At 46.3% G+C, this 26611-nt stretch overlaps 1 protein-coding gene across 1 annotated transcript; it reads right to left on the bottom strand.

Annotated features, from left to right (window-relative positions):
- Positions 1-294: 294 nt before the first annotated feature.
- Positions 295-16957, bottom strand: LOC126533666 (thioredoxin-related transmembrane protein 1). The gene is made up of 8 exons (XM_050180851.3): positions 16784-16957; positions 16325-16440; positions 16153-16198; positions 15228-15356; positions 12699-12744; positions 11084-11185; positions 7876-8001; positions 295-3627 (listed from the first exon to the last, which is right to left on the bottom strand). The coding sequence occupies exons 1-8, from the start codon at positions 16924-16926 to the stop codon at positions 3529-3531; spliced, it is 807 nt and encodes a 268-aa protein (XP_050036808.1). The 5' UTR covers positions 16927-16957; the 3' UTR covers positions 295-3528.
- Positions 16958-26611: the final 9654 nt, after the last annotated feature.

Genomic DNA, 26611 nt, shown 5'->3' with positions numbered 1-26611 from the left:
TTGCCACTATCAGCGTATAATGCATGCATGCATATGCCTTTAACGAATATCAGATTTGATGAAGTTTGACTGGAGTTTTGTATGTGTATTGTGTTTAGCAATGACACATAAAAAAGCTGCCATAGTGTTGTTCCGGTTGACCATAGGTGATGCAGTAGATTGCAATGCCTATGACTCACAAATTACAATTAGGTAGGAGAAGTCATACAGTTGAGTGAAGAATGAGCAGCTGGAGGCTTTCTTCCCCCATCCATATTTCATTACAGCAACGGCAACGGAGAAAGACATCGCAGGTTATAAAAGTAGAAACCACACTTTATTCCACGCAAGAGAAGCTGCCTCAAGAAAAGCAACGAAAAATGCATTTCTTGGAGTAAAAAAAGAAGCAAGCAATGAGTGCGGCAAATAAATACGCTACGGACAAACACATTACAACTGAAATTTCACGGGGAAAAAAAGAGAAACAGCAGTAGTAGCTTGCAGCCAGGCAGACGTCTCCAACACACACATGCTGATTCTTTTCAGTGTCGCCAACAAGCATTTACGAGAAACCCATTAGCTGTCCCTGGCAGAGAGGGATCTATGCCTGTTAGCTCTGCTGCTGCTATCTTGACTGGAATGCCCAAGCAGCCATAGCACATACAAACACTAGTGTCACATGACCAAGCTTAAAGACTAACTGCAATGAAATTTCGCTTGGGCAGAAGTGGTTATAAATGAGCAAATATATATGCTTTTAAAGCAGTCTTGGCAAATCTGCAGGGTCGACAGTTGTACACTTTCCTGATTAACAGCCTTTAAATAGCACCAAAGCAGATGACGTGTGCACCAGACCATGGCCTCTGTGATCCTCGACTGTCCATGGGCACCATCTGATCTGCCCAGGCGCCGTGCTGGTTCTAATATGTTCCGAACTGGCATAATTTTCGGTGAGCAGTAACGGCGCAAATCTTTTCCTTCAGTTTTGTAATCAAAAATGTCTGCCTGTGAGCTTTCCACGACTCATCCACACGTATCTCAAATATAATATTTTGCATGGCAGTTGCTCTACGTCTGTGCTATCTGAAACTAGCCTTTTCATGAGGTACAAAATTTCACTGCAGTTGGACTTTAAGCATTGAACACATAATGCCATCAAGCTTGCCCATGTTAAACATATAAGCAACGTTATATAGTCTGTGACAAGTCAACAATGCAGAAAGGCTCCTTCCCAACCCCCTTCCCCCCCCCCCCCCCCCCCCCAAAAAGAAAGTTGATTTGTATGTCTTTCATCCCTCCGACATTAGAAAATTCATTAAGGTAATGATAGAGCCCATATACGTATAACAAGTTATTAGATATAACAGTAAATTTGAAATTTGGTCGGCCATGCTTTATTTAAGCAAGCATTTCAGCTGCTACGTTGAAACTAGAAATGGTTGGACAATGTCGATTATGGCACAGTTAACATTTGTTCGCTCAACCATTCAGAGTATGCATTCTGCTAGTAAGAATCTTATAATCAGCAAAGAGAAACTTCTAACTGCACACTCTGGATGTAGATGTGCATCTTGGCTGCCATGGCGCACCACTTGAGCACCACGGCGGCTTTCTTTCAAATGCGCAAATGAAAAAAGATTTACGCAAGAGCTAGAGTGCTGCAAACAACCGACAAAGATGTTTCCAAGTGTGCTCTATAAATCTCGCATTGACAATGTGGCCATAAAGTTGCAAAATAGAGAAGGTTGCGCATTAAGACTAATTACTTGGATAAGAACGCAAGAAACACTGGTAGATTCCCTAGGAGGTTGCTAACACCACAAAGTTCGTATCATGTGCACCTGAAGACTCCCCTCCTTCCCTTTTCTTTCCTCAGAACTTCATTTGCAGTTAGCCTTAGAGGCTGCCTTCAAGGCACACGTTCAGCTGCATTCTTGACCCGTCACATGCTATGTTCTACCGGGGCTAACGTGTCACGTACATGTGCTGTGCACACATCGCCGCGACTTGCCACGTGCACAAGCAAAGAGTGCGGCGCAACTAACGTGGCATTCACATTACCTTGAGCCTAGAAATACTACAACCTTTTATTAAGAAGACAAGCTTTCAGAGTGGCATAGTCAAAACGCAAGCACCGCCACTGTTGTACTCGACACATTCATTGCACATCAACCATAGACCCAGCTCACAGGTATGCATGTTCTGTAAACACGTCTACGACGCATGACAGCAGGTAAACAGTCTGCTGGCGAGAGAAACCTTGGCTGTCGTGCGTGCGCTTCTTCATTGGCCCCTGCCATCAGAAATTGTATTCGAATCACACGGGAGACCTATCACAAACATGCTACATGCGTATGTGACACCGCTCGCTCTACCACGTGACATGGTTATAGGACTCCCTGATGCAATAAACTTGCAAGGCAAGAGACACAAACTAAAAACACAAGCATCCAAAGCACACAGAAAATGATAAGCGAATGTGTTTCTTTTAAGGCACTCCCTCTGAGACCATTGTTTTCTTTAAGTAAGCCGAAAGTGTGAAGCCTGCACTTCGAAAGTCTGGACTAACGAACGGACTGCTGCACAGACGTGCAGTCTCTGTCAAAACTTTCAAAGCTGGCACATGTGTGACTGGATATCCATCAGGGAGCTTTGCGCCAAGAGTGCCTGTGAAACTTTTGTCGCTCAAAAGTTCCGGAAATCGAGAGGAACACTGCTCCCTGCTCTCATAAGCTTTGGAGCAGCAGACATATTGAACGGAAATGTTGTTGGTTTGGCGACTAGTCTTGTCTGTGGAGTGGCTTTGAAACTTTTGACAAAGACTGTATACAAGCAAGACTTTTGTAGCACAGCCTGTGCACACAGACACCCACACTCCGTTTCCTTTGGACAATTCGCATCAGCGCTTATCTGATCGATTTCAACAAGCCAATTCCTGTTCTCGAATTGAATATCCAAGCATATCACAGGATAAGCTGTACTGGAATCGTAAGCCCAACAAGTAAAAAATATATATTCAGCTAAAACCAAAGCACCATGCAAACTGGCAGCCACAAACGACCACACATTCCTTTGGCTTTCACAACAAGAGACGATCGACGAAAGAGACAGAGAGTGCAGCTCAAACAGTTTTACACATCTATCACTTAAGCCCCCTTCTATAAAATCCCCTTTCACGAAATTCCCATTCACTGACCCTAGCTTGACCACTAACTGCATTTAACCGCATCCCCAAAAAAGTGACTTGACTAACAATGGAGCCCAACTATCGTAAGCAGTCTCTCCTCCCGAAGTGCAAATTTTCACACACACATATAACAAAGTAAAAAAAAAAACAATGACAAACTTGGTTCATGAATTAGCCACTAGTGTTTCACGTGGAACTCTAGCTGCTTGAAACTGCGGGGGCCCTCTCCCCGAAGACGAAGCTTGTGCCAAAGACCTTATCGAGACAACAAGATTTCCCCGCATCTTTCGCCGAGGCAGTTATTCGGTGGTCATTGCTCGTCGAGAAACCTGAGCACCTCGGAGCATGGGTGGGCAAAATGCTCACTCTACTGCTTCGGGGTTGCGCCTCCTCAGCTGTGCACCCTCACCGTCGCCGATGTCCTTCTCCTCGAGAGTGTCGTCCAGGATCACGTCGTCGTCCTGCGATGCAACAAATTTGATGCGACGACATTAAAACTGCACCTAAGCGGCAGCACTTTCGTCCAAATTTTAAAGCAGTACCGACAGCATTTTCAAGCTCTCCTTTCCTTTTGTGTTATATGAAATTGCTTGAACTGAATAGCCCAGAAAAATAAAATACTGCATAGCCTCAGAACGTCCTAAATAATTTACTATGATAGCTTTCCTACGAACCAGTTTTGGCTACCTTTCCCGGTAGGTGTTATTGTCGCCTTGCCATGATGCAGGAGCGTCCCATTGGAGAACACCACAATGTATATTTTGGCACTCGATCCAGCTCGCTCGGCCATCCGTTATGCTGCTGCTTCAAGCCACGCACCTAGTAGCAGCATAGCTGACAACCGCACGAGCCGGAGTGAGCGCCAAAGTGTCACAATATTGCGCTTCAATGTAATGACCAAGTTCCTGCGTCATGACATCACGACACATAACATCTACCATGAAACAAAACCAAAACTGATTCGAAGGAAAGCTATTATAGTAAATTATTTTGGATGTTCTGAGGGTTTCTAGTATTTTTTTCTCTCTAGAGCTTCCTTTCAACTTTCTTTTCAGGACATTTTCATTTAATGAAAAAGGAAAGCAAAATGCGGAAAGGCAAGACATTGTGTCACTACTCCTTTAAAGGAATACTGACAGCATTACTCTGTTAAATAGGCAGTATGTTCACACCACGTTTTCGGCTTGTTGATCGTTGCGGCTACCACACGTGCAAGCACAACCAGAAGAAATGTGCATGTCAGCAAACTGCTTTGTTTCATGACTCATGACATCACGATAATGTCCATGACGCAAATTTGGCTAGAGACAACTTTAGCATTAAAATATTTATTATTAAATTATGGGATTTTACGTGCCAAAACCATTTTCTGATTATGAGGCACGCCGTAGTGGAGGACTCCGGAAATTTCGACCACCTGGGGATCTTTAACGTGCACCTAAATCTAAGCACACGGGTGTTTTCGCATTTCGCCTCCATCGAAATGCGGCCGCCATGGCCGGAGCATTAAAATATGAGATTTGATGCTTCCCGACCTCCACACTTGCCAAGTGCAATTCCTTGCCCTGCAAGGAACATGTTGTGAAGTTTGTAAAGCTTAAAAATCACAGTGCCATTTCCCAGTGCAAAGACAAGACAACACAACGGACGAGAGAGCGCGATTGTGTAACAAGACAGCGCGACAAGGCAGCGCTCTGTCTCGTCTAGTCTGTTGTCTCTACACTAGAATATAGCACTGTGTCGAACCAAGTAGCCTAATAGAATATCCTATTTTTGTCAGTACTCCTTCTTAAGTATCTCAAAGAGTGTTTAACAGCCATCAGTAAAATGAGGGACAAACATAGAAGATGCATAGAAGAAGAGCTGCAGTGTAAGCCCTTCGACATTCTATTTCTTGTTTTATGCGTTGCTGTTAGATCATGAACAATCAACTAGCCCGAATTTTTACCCTAGTGAAGATCCAAACACTTGAGCCAGGAGGGACAGCGTAGTGGATGTCTCTGCATTACTTTTCAACTTGACACCCAAAGCTTGGAATATGTGGGTGCTTTCAAATTCTGCACCCAGTGGAATGCAGCAGGGAATCAAACCCGCAACCTTACGCTTCACAGCAGAATTCCACAGCCACTGTACCACCGTGAGTGAGTAGAAAGGAAAATTAAAGAGGGAATGTCAGAAAGGAAGGTTGCTGGTGATGCTTTGCCCGTTAGGAAAGGCATCAAGCGGGTTGCAGCTATACAACAGTTGTGCATCACCACCATCTGAACGATGCCGTGTGAAGAACGGCTGGTACCTTACTCCGGGAGAGCGCTTGTCTAGCGAGGAAGGCTGAAGGAAGCAGGAGTGTACGAATATTCTAAACTTTTGAATTATAAATTGAATGTTGCAGGGAGCCAGGTGAAACCATGATAATTCACTCAAATTTTGTTTACTCGTGTGGTGACAGGCAGTTGGTATATAATTAGATACTATTTATGGATGCTGTAGCTGTGTGTTCTTTTTGGACTAAATCTGGATACTCTTCGTTGCAGGATTACTTGGTACAATAGTGGGTGCCATCAGGCTATCATTCAAACTAAAGAAAAATTTTACTTCTCTTTGCTTTGCTATTGCCACAGACACCCATCCTTGATTAAATCTCGAAGGTACAGTCAGATGTTAACTGGCTTGCAAGACTGTCTTGTAATGCATTAGCATTCTTTGGATACTTCATGCATTTTTGGGGGGTTACCGCACTTATTTGAATCAAGGCCAATATTGTTTTCTTCAAATAATCGTATACCAAACTCTAGGGTCGGCTTAGATTTAAGGATTTTATAAACCACGCCAATTTGCAATTGAAAATGACAAATACGGTGCATACCTAGCGCCATCTAGAAAAGTCAGTATCGTAGCTGCTACTAGCCGCGCCAGTAGGCTATTGAAGTACACGAACGACATTGTCATTATGACCTGCGTCGAATCGGCCAGGCGTTATCGTAATGGCACCAAACGGGTGATGCTACTATAGTGCCGCCTTCCAACGAAGTTGTGCTAGCCGCAGAGGCATCGTCAAACGTTCAAGGCGGGTGGGACTTCAGGATCAATGAGAAAAACGTCCTCCATTTGAGGGGGCAACGGGAGACGCTTGTCGGCACGGGTACTGTAGACGCGGGACTGGGTAGACAGCGCTGTTCTTTGAAGCCAATTCGGAGTACTGGGTGCATGCCACTCAGTCCGTGCTGGTCTTCAATGAACCTCTTTGATGCTAACTTGGGTCACCAAGTATGTGCCGGTAGGCGTGTGCCACTGGGAATGTGCCACTCTAGAATGAAGAAAAAACATCCCTCATATTTGTCCGCTGCTGAGCGGAATCTAACTCGCATCACAAGCGTTCCTCAAGCAGGCTGCGGCACAAATACACTGGGCAATGTGCCGCTTTTCAATGAACGTCTTTTACGCTGACACTTCAGCAGGTTGCTCCACGAATGCCACAGGTATATGCCACTCCTCAGTGAACCTCTCCCCAAGTTGGGTTACCGAGTGTGTGCGACTGTGTGTGCGACAAGAGAGGGAACAAGTCTCGGCATTCGCACGCCGCGCTCCTTGTCTCGGAGGCCACGCACGGACTTCTTGCCAGTGCCACAGATGGTGCAATGTGTCCAGAAAGAAGCGTGACTGAGGAGCATGGTTGCCGCATGACGCGTTTTTCAGTGCTCACATGCAGTGGCACACACTGCGTTTTGGAGGCCACGCGAAGGCTTCCCTGCTGCAGTGCTAGATGGCACAGAGAATTCTTAGGGAAGCGCAAACAAGGGGTCCCACTGCAGCACACATCTCGTGCATAAAGCTCATTTCGATGGTGTTACGATCGCCTAGCGGGGGTAGTGACCTTCCAGCCTCTCCTGCACCACTGAGATGAATCACTTCGTGATGCTAACAATGCGTCCCCCTCGGACAGACCTGCAGAGCCAGCAAGGTGAGACACGTTTGGCGGATCGAGTGTTGTTGGTTGGTTCACTGTCGCAGTCACGGACAATGTAGATATTGTAAATAAACCCAGTACTCCTCGTCCTCCATGAGAACATCTTCCTCACTTCGACAACGTCCTTAGCGTGGACGAGTCGGACAGCGGCGTTGGCCAGTTACCCCTTTTTACATGTCTGAACCGAACTCTTACAATGTTGGCAGTGTGTTGTGTTGCCATATTGATCCAGTGCTAATGCATTACTGTCGACAGTCATTGTGAGATGGGTTCTGTCACAATTTTTTGGGTCACCACGGATGCTTTGATAACCCTGAGTAGACAAACAAGGTGCTTACTGGTTCCTTACGCTCCATTTGCAGTTTGGTAAACTATACTTCATAATGTGAAATGCGATGACACAAGCTTACCAATGTTGTGAAGAAAATGGGTAAACATTGTTTTATATTCACGGTGAAAAAGCCTGCTCACTATTTGAAAATATTTGATTCGCTTTTTAGTCGTTCCAGTTTCAAAAATTAGTATCTGCACATGGAGGCCTTTAGAATACTCTTGCTTCCTCTATCGATACTCTGCAGCACGGCAGCATGAAGGTTACATTAGGAAGGTTAGGTTGAGTCATGCATGAAGAAGTGATCCAAACAAAGAAAGGTATCAGTATTTAGGCCTAAGGTGCAACAATGCATTCAGTGATTCAAAGGAAGACAAGGGCAACTCTGAACATCAAAGCCAAGCTTTCACTCACAGACTTGTTGCCGCCTTCAGACTCGCTTTCGCCCTCTTCCTCTTCATTGTCAGATTCTGACTTCTTCACAGGTTTGTACGCGGGCAGTTTTGCTGGGAATACTGTGTCTATGATGCATACAATCAACTGCAAATAATAAAAAGAAAGGCAGATGCAACATACTTTGGTGAATCTATGTTACAAAAAGCTTTCTTGAAAGGTTTCGGTTAACTGCTGTGCAAAAGATCACCAGATGTGTGAAGTTTAATTTCCCCGCATCTGCTTGGTGAGAGCCGAACGAGTTCGAGATGGGTGAGAAACCGACCAAGCAGACATTCTTGTCAGCTTGAAGGCAGATATTTGTTGCAGTGTGGATAGTTAGGTACTATTTTCTTTTCATTGTGTAGTACTTTAGTAAACAGAGCTGGTCACGAGCACATTCAAGAGCTGGTCACGAGCACATTCATAGGGTCCATAATAGCTATACATGTGCTGTGTGCTTTGCGACTGCTCCATTCTCTACTCGGTGAGAAACACCCACACCCATGCTGAACCCCGGGGAGTAACGCAAAGCTCCACAAAAAAAAAAAAAAAGGCAAAAATGTTGTTAATCTGACATACTCCACTTAGTCAACGGCTTGAGATGCACAAAAAATGCCGAGCTTACGCTGGAGCATTCAGGTGTCTGTGAGCCTCACGCACACTCGATTTCCCGCACCAACAGGGCTATATCTTCTAGCCACTCTTTTCCATCAATTCTATTCAAAGCCTCATTGATAATTCAAACAATCATTCACAATTAACTTGTACACAATGACTGAAAAAAAGAAAGATGTTCCTCCTACACTTTGCTTGGCTTCATACTGTGTCACAAAATAATGAGACCCTCGCTTTACCACCAGATTCTTTCTGCTGGATAGAACATAGACAGCAATACACAGATTATTAAGATGTCAAAAGATGGTTTGACATCTTGTTTTGCACACAAGCAAGTACTGTATTTACTTGCATAATGATCGCATTTTCTTGTTAAAAAATATTGACGCAAATTCAGGGGTGCAATCATTACGCGGGTTAAATTCCCCGCGAAAAGAAAGATCTTTTTTTTCATCCCGTGTTTACTGTGGAATGACAACAGGTCAACAAGCAGGTGGCTGCTGCTGTAACAGTGCGGGACACCAAAACAAAAATGGCAGCCGGCGGAGCAAGCTGAACGCGCCGAACACGATTTTTTCTTCTCGTGAGTACATTACGTGCATTGAAACGGTTTCTTCCGTATCAGTAATGAATAATATCGTTAATATTGGCAAGTTTGCCCAATAACGTAGCCATGTCCACTTTGAGGGGACAGAAACAGATGGGCACGCTTAGCTGCCAGTGATAAAGAAACACATGGCGGGCATGCTGCGGAAACTGCGGCATTTGTCTTCACTACTATCCTAATATGGCACGTTTCCGCGAAGGGTGGGTGAATATCTTAGCTGTGTTACAAGCGTTGGCGTATGAATAGGGTACACTTCTAACGCATCAGTGCAAACGTGGCTACTATCATTGCCGCTCGCGATTTGTTGCGTGCCCACGAGTGCAGACGAGGAGAATCGAAAAGTGCCTTTTTTGTTGTTGTTGAACACAACCATTATAAAGCCTACACATAATAAAAGCAAGCTTGGTTGTAGCTTTTTTTTTTCGTGGAAATGCAGAAAGTGATGAAAGGAATGACATCGGCATCTGCTTAAGAATGTTTGGTGTGTGAAGACCGCTTGGTCTGTCTTGAAGAGTCATTCGTGTAGCATTTGACAGATGGTAAACATGATCATTATTAGCTAGACTTGGCACATGACATATCACTGTGGCAAGTTCGGGGTGCGATCATTACGCGAGTGCGATCATTATGCGAGTAAATACGGTAGTTGGTGGCAACCTAAGAATGCTGTGGCAAATACACTGCTGTCCAACTTAGAAAGACAAAGAAAAAGCATAGATTTCCTTTCCAAGATGCCAACAAAGCCACTCTTACCACAGGACGAGGAATGGCAAGCCAGAAAACACGACAACGACACAGGTTCTGGCGCCATTTCCAATTTCTTGCAGTAACTTGCTGCAACACCATTGATTTTGACAGCGGCTTCTCGGGCCGACTCAATTTTTTTTTGCTAAAGTTAAACTAAATTGCATTTTAAAAGAGTCAAAGACTTAAGTTAGCAAGCTTCAAGAACTTGTAGTTAACTAATATGGCCCAAGTACAGAATATATATGTAAGTGTGATGTCACACTGACGTACCGAATACTGAGGCCTCTAGTAAACAACCCATTACTGCAAATTAATGAACACAGAGTTTTGAAAATATGCTCTATCAGCCTAAACTGATCTGTTGTTTCTCTTTAGCGTCACCTTAAACTCACTTCTGTGTTGAAATGGCAGAGGTGACTTCTTTCAGCGGCAGTATTTGGTGGCAACTACTCACAGCTTTGGAATAGTGTTCTGCGCAGGCTTACATATATGTTAAACGCAGGCCCTTTGCCTGCTCCTTGAAGACAGTCTAATGCACAGAAATGAGAATGTCAAGAAAACATTAAGAGACAAAGTGTTGTCCGGTGCCTCATGCCAGACATGTCCAAGCCAAGTTACTCCGTTAACAACCATCCAGTCGGGTCTATGCTGGCTTACGAATACCAGCTATTAGACTTACGAAAGCCAGAAGCACTAAGCTATTTCAGGAACCCAGTGATTTCAGAAACTGGGCACGTTAAGCACGTGTAACTTGCAATTGAGGAAAACTCAGAGGAAGCGAAAGCTTATTTCACCATTTATTGATAATGAACAATTGCAAGAACACAGCCACAGAGACAACTAGGACTGAAGCAGGAGACATGGATTCCGCCACGTTTGATGTTATCCAATAGTGTACATAAACATTATGTGCGCCAAACTTGCCAAATAGCACACACTACCATAGCTCATGCATGCCACAGAAAGCTAGTAGCGTGTGGATCACGCACACGAGGACAACACTATTCCTTCATGCTTGTAATGTGCTTAAGCCTGCTTGCAAACACTATTCTAAAGCTGTCTTAGGATTTGTAGCGTGGAGACAGGGCTGGCAGACGCAGCATAGTTTTGTGGGTGGAGCTTGTGCCAAATTTCTAGGTTGTCACCCAGTACAGTTTGGGCATCTTTCTCCACCGACACTGAATGACACTTATGCTGGAAAGAAGTGGTGTCTCTTACCAGACCCAAGACAGCACCAATGATGATTGTTCCCAGGGCAAAGAGTATGTACGAGCCCCAGTATGGGATGCCGTAGTAGTCAACCAACGTTGTATGCAGGGCCTACATGAGAATGAGAGCACACTAAAATGTGACACAGCTGTTCCTAAGCCCAAATACAGCACATGGGAAAAGGCAGTGTCGGTGGTAAAACGCAGCACGGGAGCACTGTAGTAGGCAGCTTATTTTACCGTAGAACACATAGAAAAGTTGACGGTGCATCAGCTGCTTCTTATTATATCCTATGCAATGTTAAAGCTGGCGGTGTTATCAGTGGGCTTGACTATCTCCAACTGTAGACTACCTATGCATGGTTTATTTCTTTAAGCCAAACACTACAGTCAACTATTTTTATGTATAAAAGTAATGACATGATATTTTCTTAGTTGCACTTTTTTTCTCACATTCGATTAAGGTACCCCTCAGAACACTGAAAAAATAAAAAAGAAGGGATATTGGCAAGCCCCAGGGTGCCCTAAAGATGTACTATAACAGCTTAACGTTAACTTGAGCCAAGTACACGGGCGTTTTTGCATAATGCAACTAATAAAAATGCAACCACTGTGGCTGGGAATGGAGCCCACAACCTTGCGTCCAGTAGCACAACACCCAAGAGCCCATGAGTCACTACGGCGGGCGCATCACACTTGTGGCGGAAAGCCACAGACTACACACACACAGAGCGCCAGCTTTAGACTGAAAGATGTGGTAGTGGAGGTGGAAATTGAGCAACTAACAAGAAGTATATTGCACAGCTCTAGCCATGCGACTTCCTTTAAGTCATTAGGTGCCTAGCAAAAATTATGCAAATGCTATTCTGGCAGCATACATTATCGGCTATCTCACTTCCTCGTTGGCAGACAGAATAATGAGCAGGATGCAAGAAACGGAGAAGCCGCATTTTCTCGAATCCAAGTGCTCCCTTTTATTTCATGACCCATGGAGACGAAAGTGGTATTTCTTCACTCCAATGCAAAGAGCATTTTAGAATGCTATAGACTGCACTCATCGACACATCCAAAGGCAGACAAAATAGATGCATTATGCATCGACCTGAAGTATACCATTAATTTGCGAGTACAACTTTTGAAAAACCCTCAAACATTGTTAACGATTTCACGTGAGATTTGAGCTCTTACTACATTTATCCACGTCTGGTGTTGTAACAGATGCAGTTTGCGGAAGTGCGATAGTACGCGTTTTTGGTGCAGAGTTAGATTTCAAAACACTGCACTTCAATTGTTTTTTAGGTTTGCAAATTTTTAGCCAATCTTTGAAAAACAAGTGAGGCCCTAATAAATATTCAGCTTCCTGGAGTAAGTAGAATTTGCCTCTTTTTTATTTTTTATCCAAATCCAGGTGAGCAGTTGCATAACAAAAGCATTTATGCATTGCGCATGTATTTCATCACAAAACGTTGGCCCCAAGTTAAAGCCTTGTTTTGTCTGCTGCCCAGTAAAATGGTGATGTGCAAATTTCTATATGACCTCATTTTTCGGTCTCTTGTGCCCTAAGAGCAGAGGGACCGCTTTGATGCTGTAGAGCATGGTAAATCAGGCTGCGTGCCAGTACATACCCTCAAACTCATGGATAACTTGAAGAACTGAGCCACCATGGACATCCTAGAGGAAAGAAAGAATGCAAAGAGGTCAGACTTAGTCGGGTTAAAAATAGGTCCGCTATTTCTGTAACCCTGCTTAACTGCAAGATCGCCTGCCTTGTGCTCACACCAATGGCACATTTGACCGATTCTTTGAGAGCACGAAAATTGTGCTATGAAAGTGCTATGAAAATTGAGAGTGTTGTGAATATTGGCAAGGCTAGCTCACCACTCACACCAAGTTTCGGCACTGCAAGGACAAGCGCGTCACAGAGATCACACGCAGACAATTTCTGTTTGCAATGTACGAAATCCCACACGGTGCATTGCATCACTGCATGGCATAAAAACGGCACAAATTTCAAACAAAGGGCCGCGCACCCTTTCCCTCTAAACAGCCTCCCTTACTGCTGGAGATTCAACGTCAGACGCACTGCCTGCCTTTTCACAGGCATGCGACTATGGTAAATCATCGAAACACAGAATGCACAAGAGCCACCACGAAGTGCACGTTGCAGCATCGAAAAACAAAAAGAAGAATTAAAAGGACGAACATGGCGGGGTTCATGAGGCAAATGTGACGAGGCTTTACGGCTCTGGTATGAGAGGACGCAGGGAAAGAATGTGACTTATGATCAAAGGGGGGGAGAGAGTCTACTTTGGCAGAGAAGTTACTTCCAAGCAGCATAATGCTGCGACATTTACCTCTAACAACAAACCAATATGAAAAGTGCTCGCAGTAAAACACTCCTGTCACTGCACCCTGCAACATTTTGTGTATAACGAAAACCTCTAATGGAGCCTGGCAAGGGGTCCCTTGAAGCTGCATTATGAGAACAAACAAATCTGAGTGGTTTATTACAGTCAATTATTGCCAATGAAACCCACTTATGCATGCAGTAGAGCTTAACTGCTGTCTTAAACAGATTTTGATGGCAGTGCCAGAGAACCCTGAAGCGGCCAGTCAGATATGCCATACGAGTGGTACGTAGATGGGCGTGAGAACAAGGCCACCCAGCATGATACTACACACCCTTTATGTACAAATGAGGGAAACTGAAATGCAGCAGCATAGTCAAGAACCCAATTTCTGTGGTTGTTTCTAAAGCCGCACGGCAACACTCTTAGAACACTACGTATAAGAAAATTATGATGATCTGCAGGCAACATAACATGAGCATGTGAGCAAATTATTATTTTGTTGCATCCAGCAGGGAGGCCGACAATTGCACAGTATAGATCACCTGCTCTTTCCCATGGTTTTCAAAGCCCTCTAATATTAGGTCCCGTGTACGATGTCACAGACCTGTGCAACAGCTCATATAGACGCAAGCTATTGTTGGGCAATTTCTTTGTAATCATCAGTTATGCCCGAGTGAAATCCCATGCACATATGCACAACCTCCCCAACCTTCTAGGTTACGGGGAAGCAACGGCTGTCAACGTGTCCCACCCGCCCAGTCAACAGTCTTTTGTCGCTCTCTGGTACCACTGCGAGGCGCCATTCTTGAGGGGTTACCACAAGTGGACCCAAAAAGCAAAGAAAGCAACAAAAGGAGCAATAGGCAGAGCATTGCTATTGGCACCAGCCCAACTAAGAAGAAAATTGTGTTGAGAAAAAATGGACAAAGCAAACATTGTGCTCATAATATTATATTGTTGTTACTAGTAGGTCTTATTAAAAAAAATGCATTAGGGCACGTATTCATTGAAAGAAAATACAGCGCCAGGTCCTTCAACAGTGTACTATCCTGACTTGACTTTGGTGAGGCGCTAAGACTCACTGGACATTGCAGACATCAAAATCGGGAACAGTGGAACCTTTTACAATGCAATACGTGGCCAGCAGAGTACCTGTTCACCTTCAGTGTCCCATATAAGTTGACAGGGGGGTCAAAATGATGCTGTTTTGTTCCAGACAAGTGTGAATACACATGACTTGCTTTGAAAAATTTTAAACATAGAAGTGATCACAGGCACTTTTCAATCACATCTGTCTGGCTGGTGTTTAGCAAAAAAACATTGCATCTGTGGAGGTTTAAACAACCAGTACACGAACACTTGGTGTGTGAAAGCACACGACTTGCTTCAACAAATTCAAAACACAGAAGTTTTTATAGGCATAGCATGAATAATGTTCATTGCTGGCCTGTTTACTTAAGTGTCTGCAACCAAGCTAATACAGATGTGTGAACAAATGCATTTGTCTGGCCCGTGTCTAGCACAAAAAAAATGCATCTGTGGAATTTCAAAACAATAGGTTCATGGGCCCATGAAGTGCAAATGTGCACGACTTGCTTCGACAAATTCAAAATGTAATCACAGGCACCGAATAAATGCTTTTCACTGCCTTGCTTAAAGATTCTACAACTAAGCTAATACAGATGGGCTGCCTGTGTGGCCTGCGTCTAGGACAATACACTGCATCCGAGGTGGCTCAAACAATCGGCTCAAACAATTGCTTCACAAACACTTGCACAAAGTGCCAGAACACAAAGGACTCACTGTATGGACTGGGGACTCTTCCAGGTAGAGACTGGCTCTATGCTCTGCCATTTTTTCTCTTCGATGAAGTTGATGAACGACTCCTTGTCCCTGGTGCCGCGATACTGCCTGAACTCGCCATCTTTGACACTACATCAAAAATCAGGCAAACATGTGCGATGTGAGTCACAATGAATCCATCTCCTCATTCGCAAGTCTGCTTCTTTGCAACGCGCAGTTGCCCTATTTGCCCAGCTAATGGCGGCGCCAGTGATTGTTCAAGTGAACATGATGTGCAAGCTGCACTTGCTGAGGCTTGTCTCCCGTTTGCATGGTTTCGTCACGAGAGGCACACATACATTTTCCATGACATAATAGAAGCGAACTGTGCTTGTAGAGACGCTAGTTGCAAAAATTGACTACGATGCCATTAGTTGGGCAAACAGCCTCGCCGGTAGGCTAGCATTACAATTATAAAAGGGTTCTATATGTGCGAGATTTGTGCGTGACAAAGCGCAGTAAGCATTGTACCACCTCCATCACGACTGTCTAGAGCGTTATAGCCTTGTACTGTGTATAAAAAAGAAGCACACTCTCACAGAAATCTCTGGATTCAAGATGAGGTACTGAAGAAAGCGCAGTCAGCAGGTTCACGTGGACTTCCTTTAGCTCTGCCACCATCGGCCAAATCCTGAATATGCCCTCGAATACATTATTATTCGCTCAGCAGCACAGTGTTCCGTCACTCTAGATAGAAATGACACGGGCTGTGCAGCAAATTTTGTTAGAAAAATATGTACAGCTGAACTACGAAACGAGCTCTGCCAGGCTCTTTGCAAAAGCGCTGCCAAGTATTACGTAAACTCGTCAGGCCGAATACACGACGTAGGCCGCAAGACTATTTTGCGTTGCAAAAGTTTGATTGAGCAAAACTACTCCGACTCACTGATAGATGGTCGGCAGCGCTGTCACCATGAATCTCCCGCTCAGACCTGCAATTGGAGAAACCATTTCCTTCCCGTCAGTTGCACGTCACAAAACGGCATCGAAAGTGCAATATGATCCCGACGGTAAACGAGCCGTTGCCCGCATGTTTGGTTCGAAATCGCTCTGTTCACCTGGGTTCGTGGTGACGTCAACGTGGGCGACTTTGACGCCCAGGTCTTTGCTCCACTTCGAGAAGTCGTTCCAGACAGGCCCGAGCGCTTTGCACGCCGGGCACCATGGCGCGAAGCTGGAAAGATAAGGAACAACGCAAGAAATTTACGATGTCTCGTGTGACAAACAATTGGGGACAAATCTTGCAACGAATCGCACCATCGGCGCTTTTGAAACGACACGCAAGTCACGATGCAAGCAAAATGAAGGCCTATGGAGACGTGAGAGAGGACGGAGCAGGGTGTTCGCGTACGTGTGTGGGTCGAAGCGTCGCTGATAACGCGAAGTTTTAATGAAGAGAATACGCGATTAGCGTTGCAAAAAAAAAAAACCCCGCCCCGGAACAACGGGGGAGCCGGTCGTCAGATGTTCTTGCGATAAAACGACGGCGAAAAAGTTTGAAGCTGCGGCTCACTCACAATTCGACCATCCATTCCCCTTCGAGAAGCTGACTCCACGAGTTCTCGTCGAGCTCGACAAGTTCGCCGAGCGCGCTGACGTGGGAGCTCGATGCTAGAAACACCACGGCGAGCAACACCGACGGCGCTGTCATGATCGCCATTTTCAACCACGAGCGCGGTGAAACGAGTGCCTCTCGTAGCGGTCTAGAGGCGTCGCCACATGTCCTGACGGGTCGCGCCATCTATTAAACGTCGACAGAGATGAGAAAACAGCAGCGGGGACCTCTGGTAGTGGTGGTGTGCAACGTAGTACTGCAGATCTCGGAGGACCTGAGCGCGGTGTTTTTGAGCACATATTTTAGGCGGCTTTATGACATCGAAGCGTGCAGACGCGCGCCCGGGCTGTACTCGTGCGAGTGTTATGGTGCAAGAGTGTCGACTGTGAAAACTGTAGCCCGTACAGAATTTTGGATCAGTGGCATCTATGGGCCTATATACGGAAAAGCCGGAGCAGGCAGGCCACGGCAGTCCGGCTTCCCCCGTTTTGGGGCAAAATGGGTACCAGCGGCCACCCGCGCATTTTCCCGTCTTCGCGACACTGGGAGACTCGGGTCAACGTCATTAAAGAACTCGCATTCCTTCATGAGAGCTTCGCGTTTATGCATGAGAGACGGACGACCAGTTTTTCTAATGCAAGTGGCGAGGTGATGTGACAGCGTCCTGCGACAGCAGGGGGAAGCGCATCAGCCAGATGGGGAGTCGTGGGCGCCGCAGTCTTGTAATCGTTACTTCAATTTTTCTAGAGTACCATTTGTTATTCCAAGGAAAACTGAGAAGCGGGAATTCAGATGTTGGTAATTTGCGTAAGTCTAAGACAATTACCAATAATAAAGCCTGAAATATAGGCGTGTAGTCAGGTAGCGGAATCGAAAAAGATCAATTTAGATGGGGTGATACAATTCCCACACCTGCCTTTTCTTCACAGACAGAAGCATCAGTTGCTATAACAGTCTTTGTATCCAGGTGTGCAAGGTGGTCTTTCAGAATATTGTTCAGATATTGATAGGTAAGAGTTTAGCATTGTTTGGAAAAACATCGTCAAATTCTCTAGCTTTGCCGCAGCAAACACTTGCTTCTTATATCTCGCTTTATAAGTGCGTGTTCTAAGGCATCCGGATCTCGCTTCTAAAAGCAATGAACTTTGCTTTGAGTTATCATAAACTGTTTCATTCCTGATTTGGTTATTTTTTTCTTTTTGACTAGTTACTCATAGCCGGTTTGTTTTCCATTGCCCCACACCCATGAGATTATCTCAGCCTCTCTGACTTTTCGCTCGACGTTCTTTGTTGACATGTTGCTCACCGTGCAGGTCACCATAGTTGCTGGTAAGCTTCCTAGCTCTTTTTCTCCACTGTGTATCAATGTTTTTCCTGTACAAATACCAGGAACACTCTCCCAGCCCATTTGCTCTCTTCCATATACTCCTCAGTGGTTTTTCTTAATCAATTTTACTGTGAGCTTCCCTCACTTCATAACATGTCCACCCCATATCACCCTGCACAGCTCCATTTGTAGTCTTCCCGTGAACGCCCAATACGAGGCTTCCCACTGACCTTTGGTTGCCATCGACTCCTGACTCACTCCTGTCACTCCTGTTCGTGCGTGAGCACGAACAGGAGTGACATCTGTCGGTTGACGGGAGTACGAGTGACAGTCATACTCAGTGGACGTTAATGTGAACGTGAGCGACTGTGAGCGAGTGCGGGTGGACGTACAGCGTGTGTGTGTGTGAGCTATAGTCTGAGTGGACGCTGTATATATATAGTGGGAGCGTTAGTGGGTGCGCGAGTAGAAATAGCTATGAATAGTGAGTGTTGCAAAGTATGAATGCGTGTGAATACGGGAACGTGAGAGTGCCAACCATGGTGTACTACGACTAAGTAAGGGATGCTCGGAAAGGGCAGCCCTCCACTTCTCCCGCCGCTCTCTTCCTTGTGGGGGTTGCAGGAGAGGAGGACGGCAGTCTCCTTCCACGCTGGCGCTCGCGCTGTGCCAACTCAGAGGGTGTTGGTTGGAGCCCCATTTCTCCTCTGTCGTGACGTCACGGTGTCACGTGGTCAACCTTGAAGGCGACGCCGCGAGCGACGGCGCGAGTTGGAGCCCCGTTTCTCCTCTGTCGTGACGTCACGGTGTCACGTGGTATGGCATGGGGTCACTAAAGGTCATTGAAGGCGACACCGCCGCGCCTGAGGAGCTGGGTTGAGCTCTAGTAATATGCTTCGCATAAAATACTGAAAACATACAACACGTTAACGATTACGTCGACGCCGACGCAATACACCAGATGCTGAGTATAATTTGTGGTTGGTCATTGCACTAGTAGCTGTGTGTCCTCTCTGATTAAACTCTGCGACAAAGGTGGCGGCACCACCGCGACTTCTCGCGACTGCCTCTACGGTAACGCGGTATTCCGTTAAATGGTAATGGGGATACGGACAGGCTAAATCTCTATAACCCTTTCATTGACGGGTGTTACCTACAATCAACCTACCAGAAACGTTTCTTTCTTGCTGAGTTTCGGTATTGAGCACGAAGTTCCTGGGTAAACGCCTTCGGCCAACACTGCAGTAATGACGGGCAGGAAGTGTCATTTGCTGGTTTAGAGCAGGTGTACACTGGAAGAGGAATAATTAAACTTACCACGCGACTCGATCGCTTTCTTTTGCAAACACGGTCAGATGAGCCAGACATGTGATGTGAAGCAAATGAAATGTACACGTGTGTGGTTCGTATGTGACGACAGCTGTCCGTACAATTTCTAACCGAAACCACAGGTGGCTTTGGGTGAAGCCTACTTGCAGTTTTCTGCCATTTTTTCCCTCTTTTCTTTGTTTATGCTTATTGTCGATGTGTTTTGCACATTTAGATAGAAGATAATTTGTTTCGGCTATTTATATGTGCCGTCGTTATAAAGAGGTAATCTCTGTTCCCTGTTTGAAGTGTCACTAGATTGCTCTCTCCAGAAGCTCCTTGTACATAACCACCTTGGTCTAGACAGCCAACGTTATTCGGTCTCAGAGCCTAGTCGGCGCGCTCATAAGTGGCACGCGAGACGACGACCCTCTATATGTAAATGAGGCTTCCACGGATGAGCAGTCGGGGTGGGGGCGGGGGGGGGGAGGGGGGTCGAGTGACGCGCGGCGAGTGGATGCCGAAAACAGGCACCCGGCGAGCGACCGCTACGCACGAGTTAAACTCCACCTCATAGACTCCGTGCAATGCAGCGAAGCCCACAGCTAGCGTGCAGCCAACCGGAACGAAGGCTCCTCCATTGTCCGCCTGTGTGATCGCGCTTCGCGTGACGTCAGCTGAACGGAGGCGTCACGAAAGGAATACGCCTCGTGGTGGGCAACTGTGACGTTCGTGGTTATACGTAAAAGGCAACAAGACGACGGTCAAGTACGAAACTGTTTATCGGACGCCAACCAGGCTCAATCCGTCCTGGGTGAGCAAGGATCCCTCCTGGGTGCTCGGTTTTTAAAGAGCACAGCGTGACGTCATAGGTGTGACAGATGAAAGTCAGCGGCAGCTTTATAACTGCAACGAAACTTAAGCTACGCAAATAGTGCTGCCATACAGTGACGTGCATGTTCGTATGTTCGAAACGAAGGCATTGCGTCTATCGCTGCACTGTTCTTGCTCGATTTTCGTAGAAAGATCGCATTTTGTAGTCACCGCCATCCAGTGTAACACTTGGAACAGTTAACTGCTTGCTTTTAACGAAAAAAAATATTGCAATGTTACCTTTATTTAAGGGGGTAAATGCTAGTGCCACGACGACGCTACCACAAACTTGTGTTGCCACCTGCTGGCAGCTGCAGAAAGTAGCCGTTCAGGGAGGGTTGCCGAGTGTTTCCCGCTCCTCTGCGACACTCGGCAACCCTCCCTGAACTGCTGCTTTCTGCAGCTGCCGGCAGGCCGTGGCGCAAGTTTATGCTTGCGTACTGCAGAGAACTAAACATCCTCGGCCAATAAGCGGAGTCTCAGAGGCCACGTGTTGGGCCGACGCGTTGAGAGAAAAATAAGCGAAGGGAATGGCTTATCGGGGAGTTTGCTCTCCAGGGCTGGCTTCCCTACGGAATGCTCCTTCGCACCTTTCTTCCATGGTAGTAGCGTGCAGTGGGCGACGCCTTTCTTCTCTGTAACACGTATCCGGCTCTCGTTACTGATGCGCTGACACTAAACCTAGCTTTGGACTGCAATGCACGGAACTGTCGAGGCGGTGGGTGGCGGAGGCGACTGAGCGAACGCACTTAGCCGCACCGAAGGGAATGACCCGAGAGCGGTGAACGCTCGGCTGAACGCGAGCAGACTTGAAGCGTCGTCGTCCAGTGCGCGTGGCAGATCATATACGCCAGTTGCGTATCACGCCGAGAATCCGCGCTCGAAATGAAGGTGCGGGAGAGGGGGACGCCGCGCACCGACCGTATTTCGCATATGGTAATCTGTTAGGCGGGCCACTTAGCGGCTGAGCACCGCGACACTGCGGCGTAGCACAACTGCAGGCGCGAGCGCTTCTGTAGCGTATACTAATCTGGAAATGAGATTCGCCGCAACGCTTGGACGGGAATGCCCTTTTGACGCGTCTACTCGCAAGCTTGGAGGAGAATAAAGAACGAAGGATGCTGGAGAGTGCCGAAGAGTGGTGCAACGAAAGAAACGAACAAATATGTACGCTTAGCTTAAACGGATAATAAAACGAAAACGAGAGTGGACGGAGCGAACGCGGGTTGTTGATTTTCTATGATGCAGTGACGAGATAAAGAAGTAGCAGTTTTTGCTGTTTAGATAAAGCAGTACTGTTGGTAAGTCGTTTTAACAGATAACCGTTGACCCCAGTATACAGTAAGAGGGCGTGGTGTCAAAGGAACGAAAATGCAGCCAAGGGTGGTGAAACAAAAGGTCCAGCGATAAGGTCAGTGAATGTGTACAAGGACCCATTATTTCACTGTATGTGTAATATGTTTTATCACCACTTCACCGTGTTTGTTCTCTGCCTTGTAATAAGGGGCCTGGACGCCCTTGAGGAGAAAGTAAACCTTCGCAAACTTTTTTTTAGAGGTCTTCTTGTGTTTTCCTAATGAGAATGGAGGTAAAATGAAAGAAAGAGCGAGAGAGAGAGAGATTGTAAGATGACACAGGACGTGGGTAATCGGAGAGCGCTTTTGGAGAGAAACCTTCGTCCTGCAGTGAGCAAGTGGAGGACATGACGATTTTATGAAGCCCGTTGAAATGCTAATGTTGGGAAACACACACACACACACACACACACACACACACACACACACACACACACACACACACACACACACACACACACACACACACACACACGCACACACACACACACACACACACGCACACACACGCACACACACACACACGCACACACACACACATACACACACATACACATACACATACACACACACACACACAGAGAGAGAGAGAGAGAGAGAGAGAGAGAGAGAGAGAGAGAGAGAGAGAGAGAGAGACTCGTGCTGCATACAGACATACACACAGCCACACCTCCTAATACTCAGTAAGATACACCCTGCACTCTATGGGGATACCTGTCCTTGGTGCGGGTAGAGGCTAGCTCTTGCCCGCGTAGCGTGAACGTGTAAACTATGGCCTCCAAATTCCAATTCGCCCCCTTATGGGGCAAATTCCACGTAACAGGCAGTGTGAAGCACGGCTTTCTATCGAAGACCTAGAGAGCCAGAGAGCTATTCTCGATCAAGCCTATAGCGAGTCACAGAGACCAGTGGAGCCCCGGAGCTGAGGGACCCACCCAACGGCCAAAATAAACTTCATGTTGCTACTATACTCCCGTCAAAGAGTCACTAAGAAAATGCGCGTTGAATGTGAAAGCAAGAAAGACGGGGCTGGCAGCCTTTCATACTCACTTTTTGCGCTTCACCACAGTAGCTCACCGCAGCGGAAGGCTAAACGCTCAAAGACGACAGCATAGGGGGAAAGAAAGAGAAAGGAGGAAAGTACGGTCCTGCGATGCACTCGAATCGAGTTTAAAATCGATCCGCTTTTAAAAGGGTTTTGTTCGAGGCGCATGCGTGCATTTTACTGAGTTTCACCGCTAAGACCCCACCGTTTGAACATAGCGGTTCGCTTTATAGGGTCCGGAAGTGGTTCATTTGCATGGAAATGAAGTTGACCAAACGGGGCGAGGGTATTTCTTCCTTTCTTCTTTTTTTACCTTTACTTCACGCTCCCGAATTTTCTAAACGTAATTTGGTTCTGGGATTATCTTAATGCTTTTATTTCTTAATTTAATCGTTCCTTCGATTTATCTTTCCTGTCCCGCCGAAGAATAAGGGCTATTGTCCTTTCTTATAGAGAAAGGACTCGATAGAGGACTTATAGAAAGAAGTTTGACACGTGACGTCAATTGGAGAAACCACCCCACAACTCACACTCAGAGTACGGCTGGCGAGGTAAGGTCCCGATTACGATCGCGAAAGACGCTAAGAGCGTACGAATATTCGAAACTTCGAATAAGAACGGAATCATTTTCGCTATTCGACTCGTAATCGATTCGATAATTCGCTGTTGTCAAATATTCGTTCCGTGGGAGAACTACACGAGGAACGACAATGGCTGTTGCAATCAACAGGGGAAGAAGGCTGATGCGCGTGGAACCTCTTTCGAATGATTCTGCTGCCCCCCGAAGCGTTGTTGTTGTGCAGGCATGCCACTTCGTGAGCGAACTCGGGGACATCATTGTTGTAGAATATTTTACGGTTGTTAAATGAGCGTTGGGCGGAAGAGGCTGGTGGTGGTGGTGGAGCTTGCTAAAAGAAGCATGTCTAATCTGCGTCTATTTCCAACTTCTAATCTTCGTCTTCTGTGCTTCGCGGCCAGTCTGTTCCTCGACAAAGGAGTCGTAATCGAGTGCAAACACGCTACTTGCGAGCAAGCAGTAAGTTTAGTTACAATACAGCGCTCAATCGTCTGAGCTGGCGTGTAAGCCACGTGGTCTGTCTGAGCTCTGCAGCTCTTTATTATTATTATTATTATTATGCTATTGCAACTAGCCCCACACGCGAGCATTAAGACATTAGGCTCCCTCGACATACTTCTAGCAAGAAACGAAAACGATACATGCGTGCCCGTCCATAAATATATATATATAGCGTCAAAAAAGAAAACGATCAACTTACGCGGGAACGCGTTCTTTACCGCACAAACAAACGTTCCGGCGGGCGGGCCAGCCTTCGTCAGAGTCGGCCCAGTGAAGAACGTATTTCCACGTATATCGTTTTCATTTTTGATGCTACGCGACCGGAGCCAAGTCTTTTGCGGCTCACACACACACACACACACACACACACACACACACACACACACACACACACACACACACACACACACACACACACACACACACACACACACACACACACACACACACACACACACACGCACGCACACACACACACACACACACACACACACACACACACACACACACACACATACACACACACATCAAGTTGAGTAGCCGTGCGCTCTCCTGGTAAGGAGGCACGAGAAGAATCTCGTGCGCGGTAATTGAGCCCTGCTGCTCTGAGGCCGTGCAGGAAAGCGCCAGCACGCTAAGAGGCAACGTTGGAAACACCCGAGGCCACCGTGAGAGCTCGCACACGTGGGGTGGGGGGTGGGGGGAGGAGAGGGGTTAACCTTATAAGCATTACCGCTTCCGGAGACGGCGCGCTGCTGCTCACAGCTACGTCCTCGTACACGAACGACATCAAAGAGACCCAAGGAGGGCAGATGGAGAGCAATCACTGGGAGTTTCTCGTACATCGTGCTCGCGTGACCGGCGCGTAAACATCCGCGTGACTCGGCAACTTTGCGAGCAACGTCCGTTAGGCTTAGTATATTGACGGGTGTACACCGTTTATGCTTTAATGCCTTCGCATTAGTAGCGTCAAAGTGAAATAATAACAAAAAAAGAAATACCACACATTACCGGACCAACCGCCGAGCAGTGAGAGAGGCCCAGCTGAGGAGCCCGAGCCCCAAAGACCAGCATTGTATGGTGAGCAAGGGCCAAGCTATCGGCTCAGGCTCGCGGCCTCCTAACAGACTGCGTCAGACTGCATGCAGACTGAGCTAAAAAAAAAATAACGTCCATATGTTGAAAATCATGTTCAGGTCGAAAAAACACGGATGCCATATGGTTTAAGGGTTTGGACCACCTATGAAGTTCTCTGTAATATATCCCGAAAGAAAATCCCATTATTATAATCAATGAATACTAGTTCAAAAGTTTCAGGTTTGCTACACAAGAAACGCCTATTTCCCAAAAGTCCCTTAATCTCTGTTTCTTCTAACCAAGTTTTAACAGGCAATGTCCGGTACGAAGCTTGAAGAAAGAATGTCTTCACGTTTCGATGGCGTACACATCTTTGTAAGCACTTCAAGCACGTCTTGCCTATGCCTTTCTTGAAGCATTGACGAATACGATCTTACATTCAATACGGTCCGTCTAAGACACTCTTTTTTCGTAGGTACTCAAGCGAAAATCTTCCCCTGGGGAATATTAAAGGACGAGACAACTTAGCGCAAGTACATCGGCACAGTGTAACACGCGTCCGTAGCTGAAGAAACAAACACAGGAATAAGAACACCAACAAAAAAATCCACCTCCGTTACACCCTCTAAAACCGTATGTACAGCGAAGCTGTTGCCGAGGTTAGACAAGTACCCCCCCCACTGACGTTGGACGACGTTAGATAAGCACCGCCACCACGAACGATGTACGCACGTGTGCGGAAGTGCAGCATACATCCTCATCCTTCTCGGCCCTCCGCCAAGCGCAAGTACCTTACTGAAATAATGGAATTCTTCCAAATTAATTGCGCCAGAAAAATTCGTAAAGTACGACTTACACACAAGCTGCAGACACGGTAGCTTCGGATTGTAATTTGAATGTACGAAATAACATAATTCCGTTACGCGGAAACACAAAGACAAATCCCCATTTCCAGCAGCCGTTTCAGGTCTGTCTGAGTGGCCGCGGACGCTAGGTAGCGGTAGTGTTTTTAAGTGAGCATGGCACGAGCCCACGAAAAATTGCGACCGCGTAGAGGCTAACATCTTCGCTGTGAAAGGCCACAATTGCACGCCATTCTTCTCCCGAGCCAGAGTCTCTGTTGGGAACGTCTGGCACGTGCAAGTTTGTCACCTTATTTACTACCTCGTGACAACTAGAACTTTGAGACGCTGTGTTAGACCGCACTGCTTTGGTGGTCAGCCCACATTTTTCGTCAGACGGATACGTGCAAAATGGTTGCAGTCTGCCTGTAACGCTATGGCATCAAAATGAGCGACCATGTTCATTCTATAGATTGTCGAGGTCAACCTATTGTCGGTTACGACCTAAAAATTACAAGGATATACGTACGCAGGTTATATGTACACTTTCCAGATCGAGCACAATTTGCATAGATGCGCGCCAGTTAATTAGGTTCATTTATTTGCCTGACGTCAAGAGGTTTTGTGTGTTTAAAACAATTATTTTCGCCGTACAGATCGGTTTCCGTGTAACCGGTTTCAGGATGAAACCCGAACGTCTAGGGGACAAATTTCACGGGTGAGCTTGATATCATTACTAATCCATAGATAACACCTTAGCTTGAAATAACTAGGTTTTATTTTCCAATTGGCCTAGCATTTACTTTAGCAGAGCAACGTCGCTAATCTGTGAGCGGACTCCAGCTGGCTCAGCTCTCTTTCAGAAGTAATAGGCACGCGTATTAC

Source organism: Dermacentor andersoni, chromosome 7 (assembly GCF_023375885.2).
Source record: "Dermacentor andersoni chromosome 7, qqDerAnde1_hic_scaffold, whole genome shotgun sequence".
Taxonomy (NCBI): domain Eukaryota; kingdom Metazoa; phylum Arthropoda; class Arachnida; order Ixodida; family Ixodidae; genus Dermacentor; species Dermacentor andersoni.
Note: the sequence above shows the minus strand (reverse complement) of the source record. Positions and strands in the feature narration are given on the sequence as shown.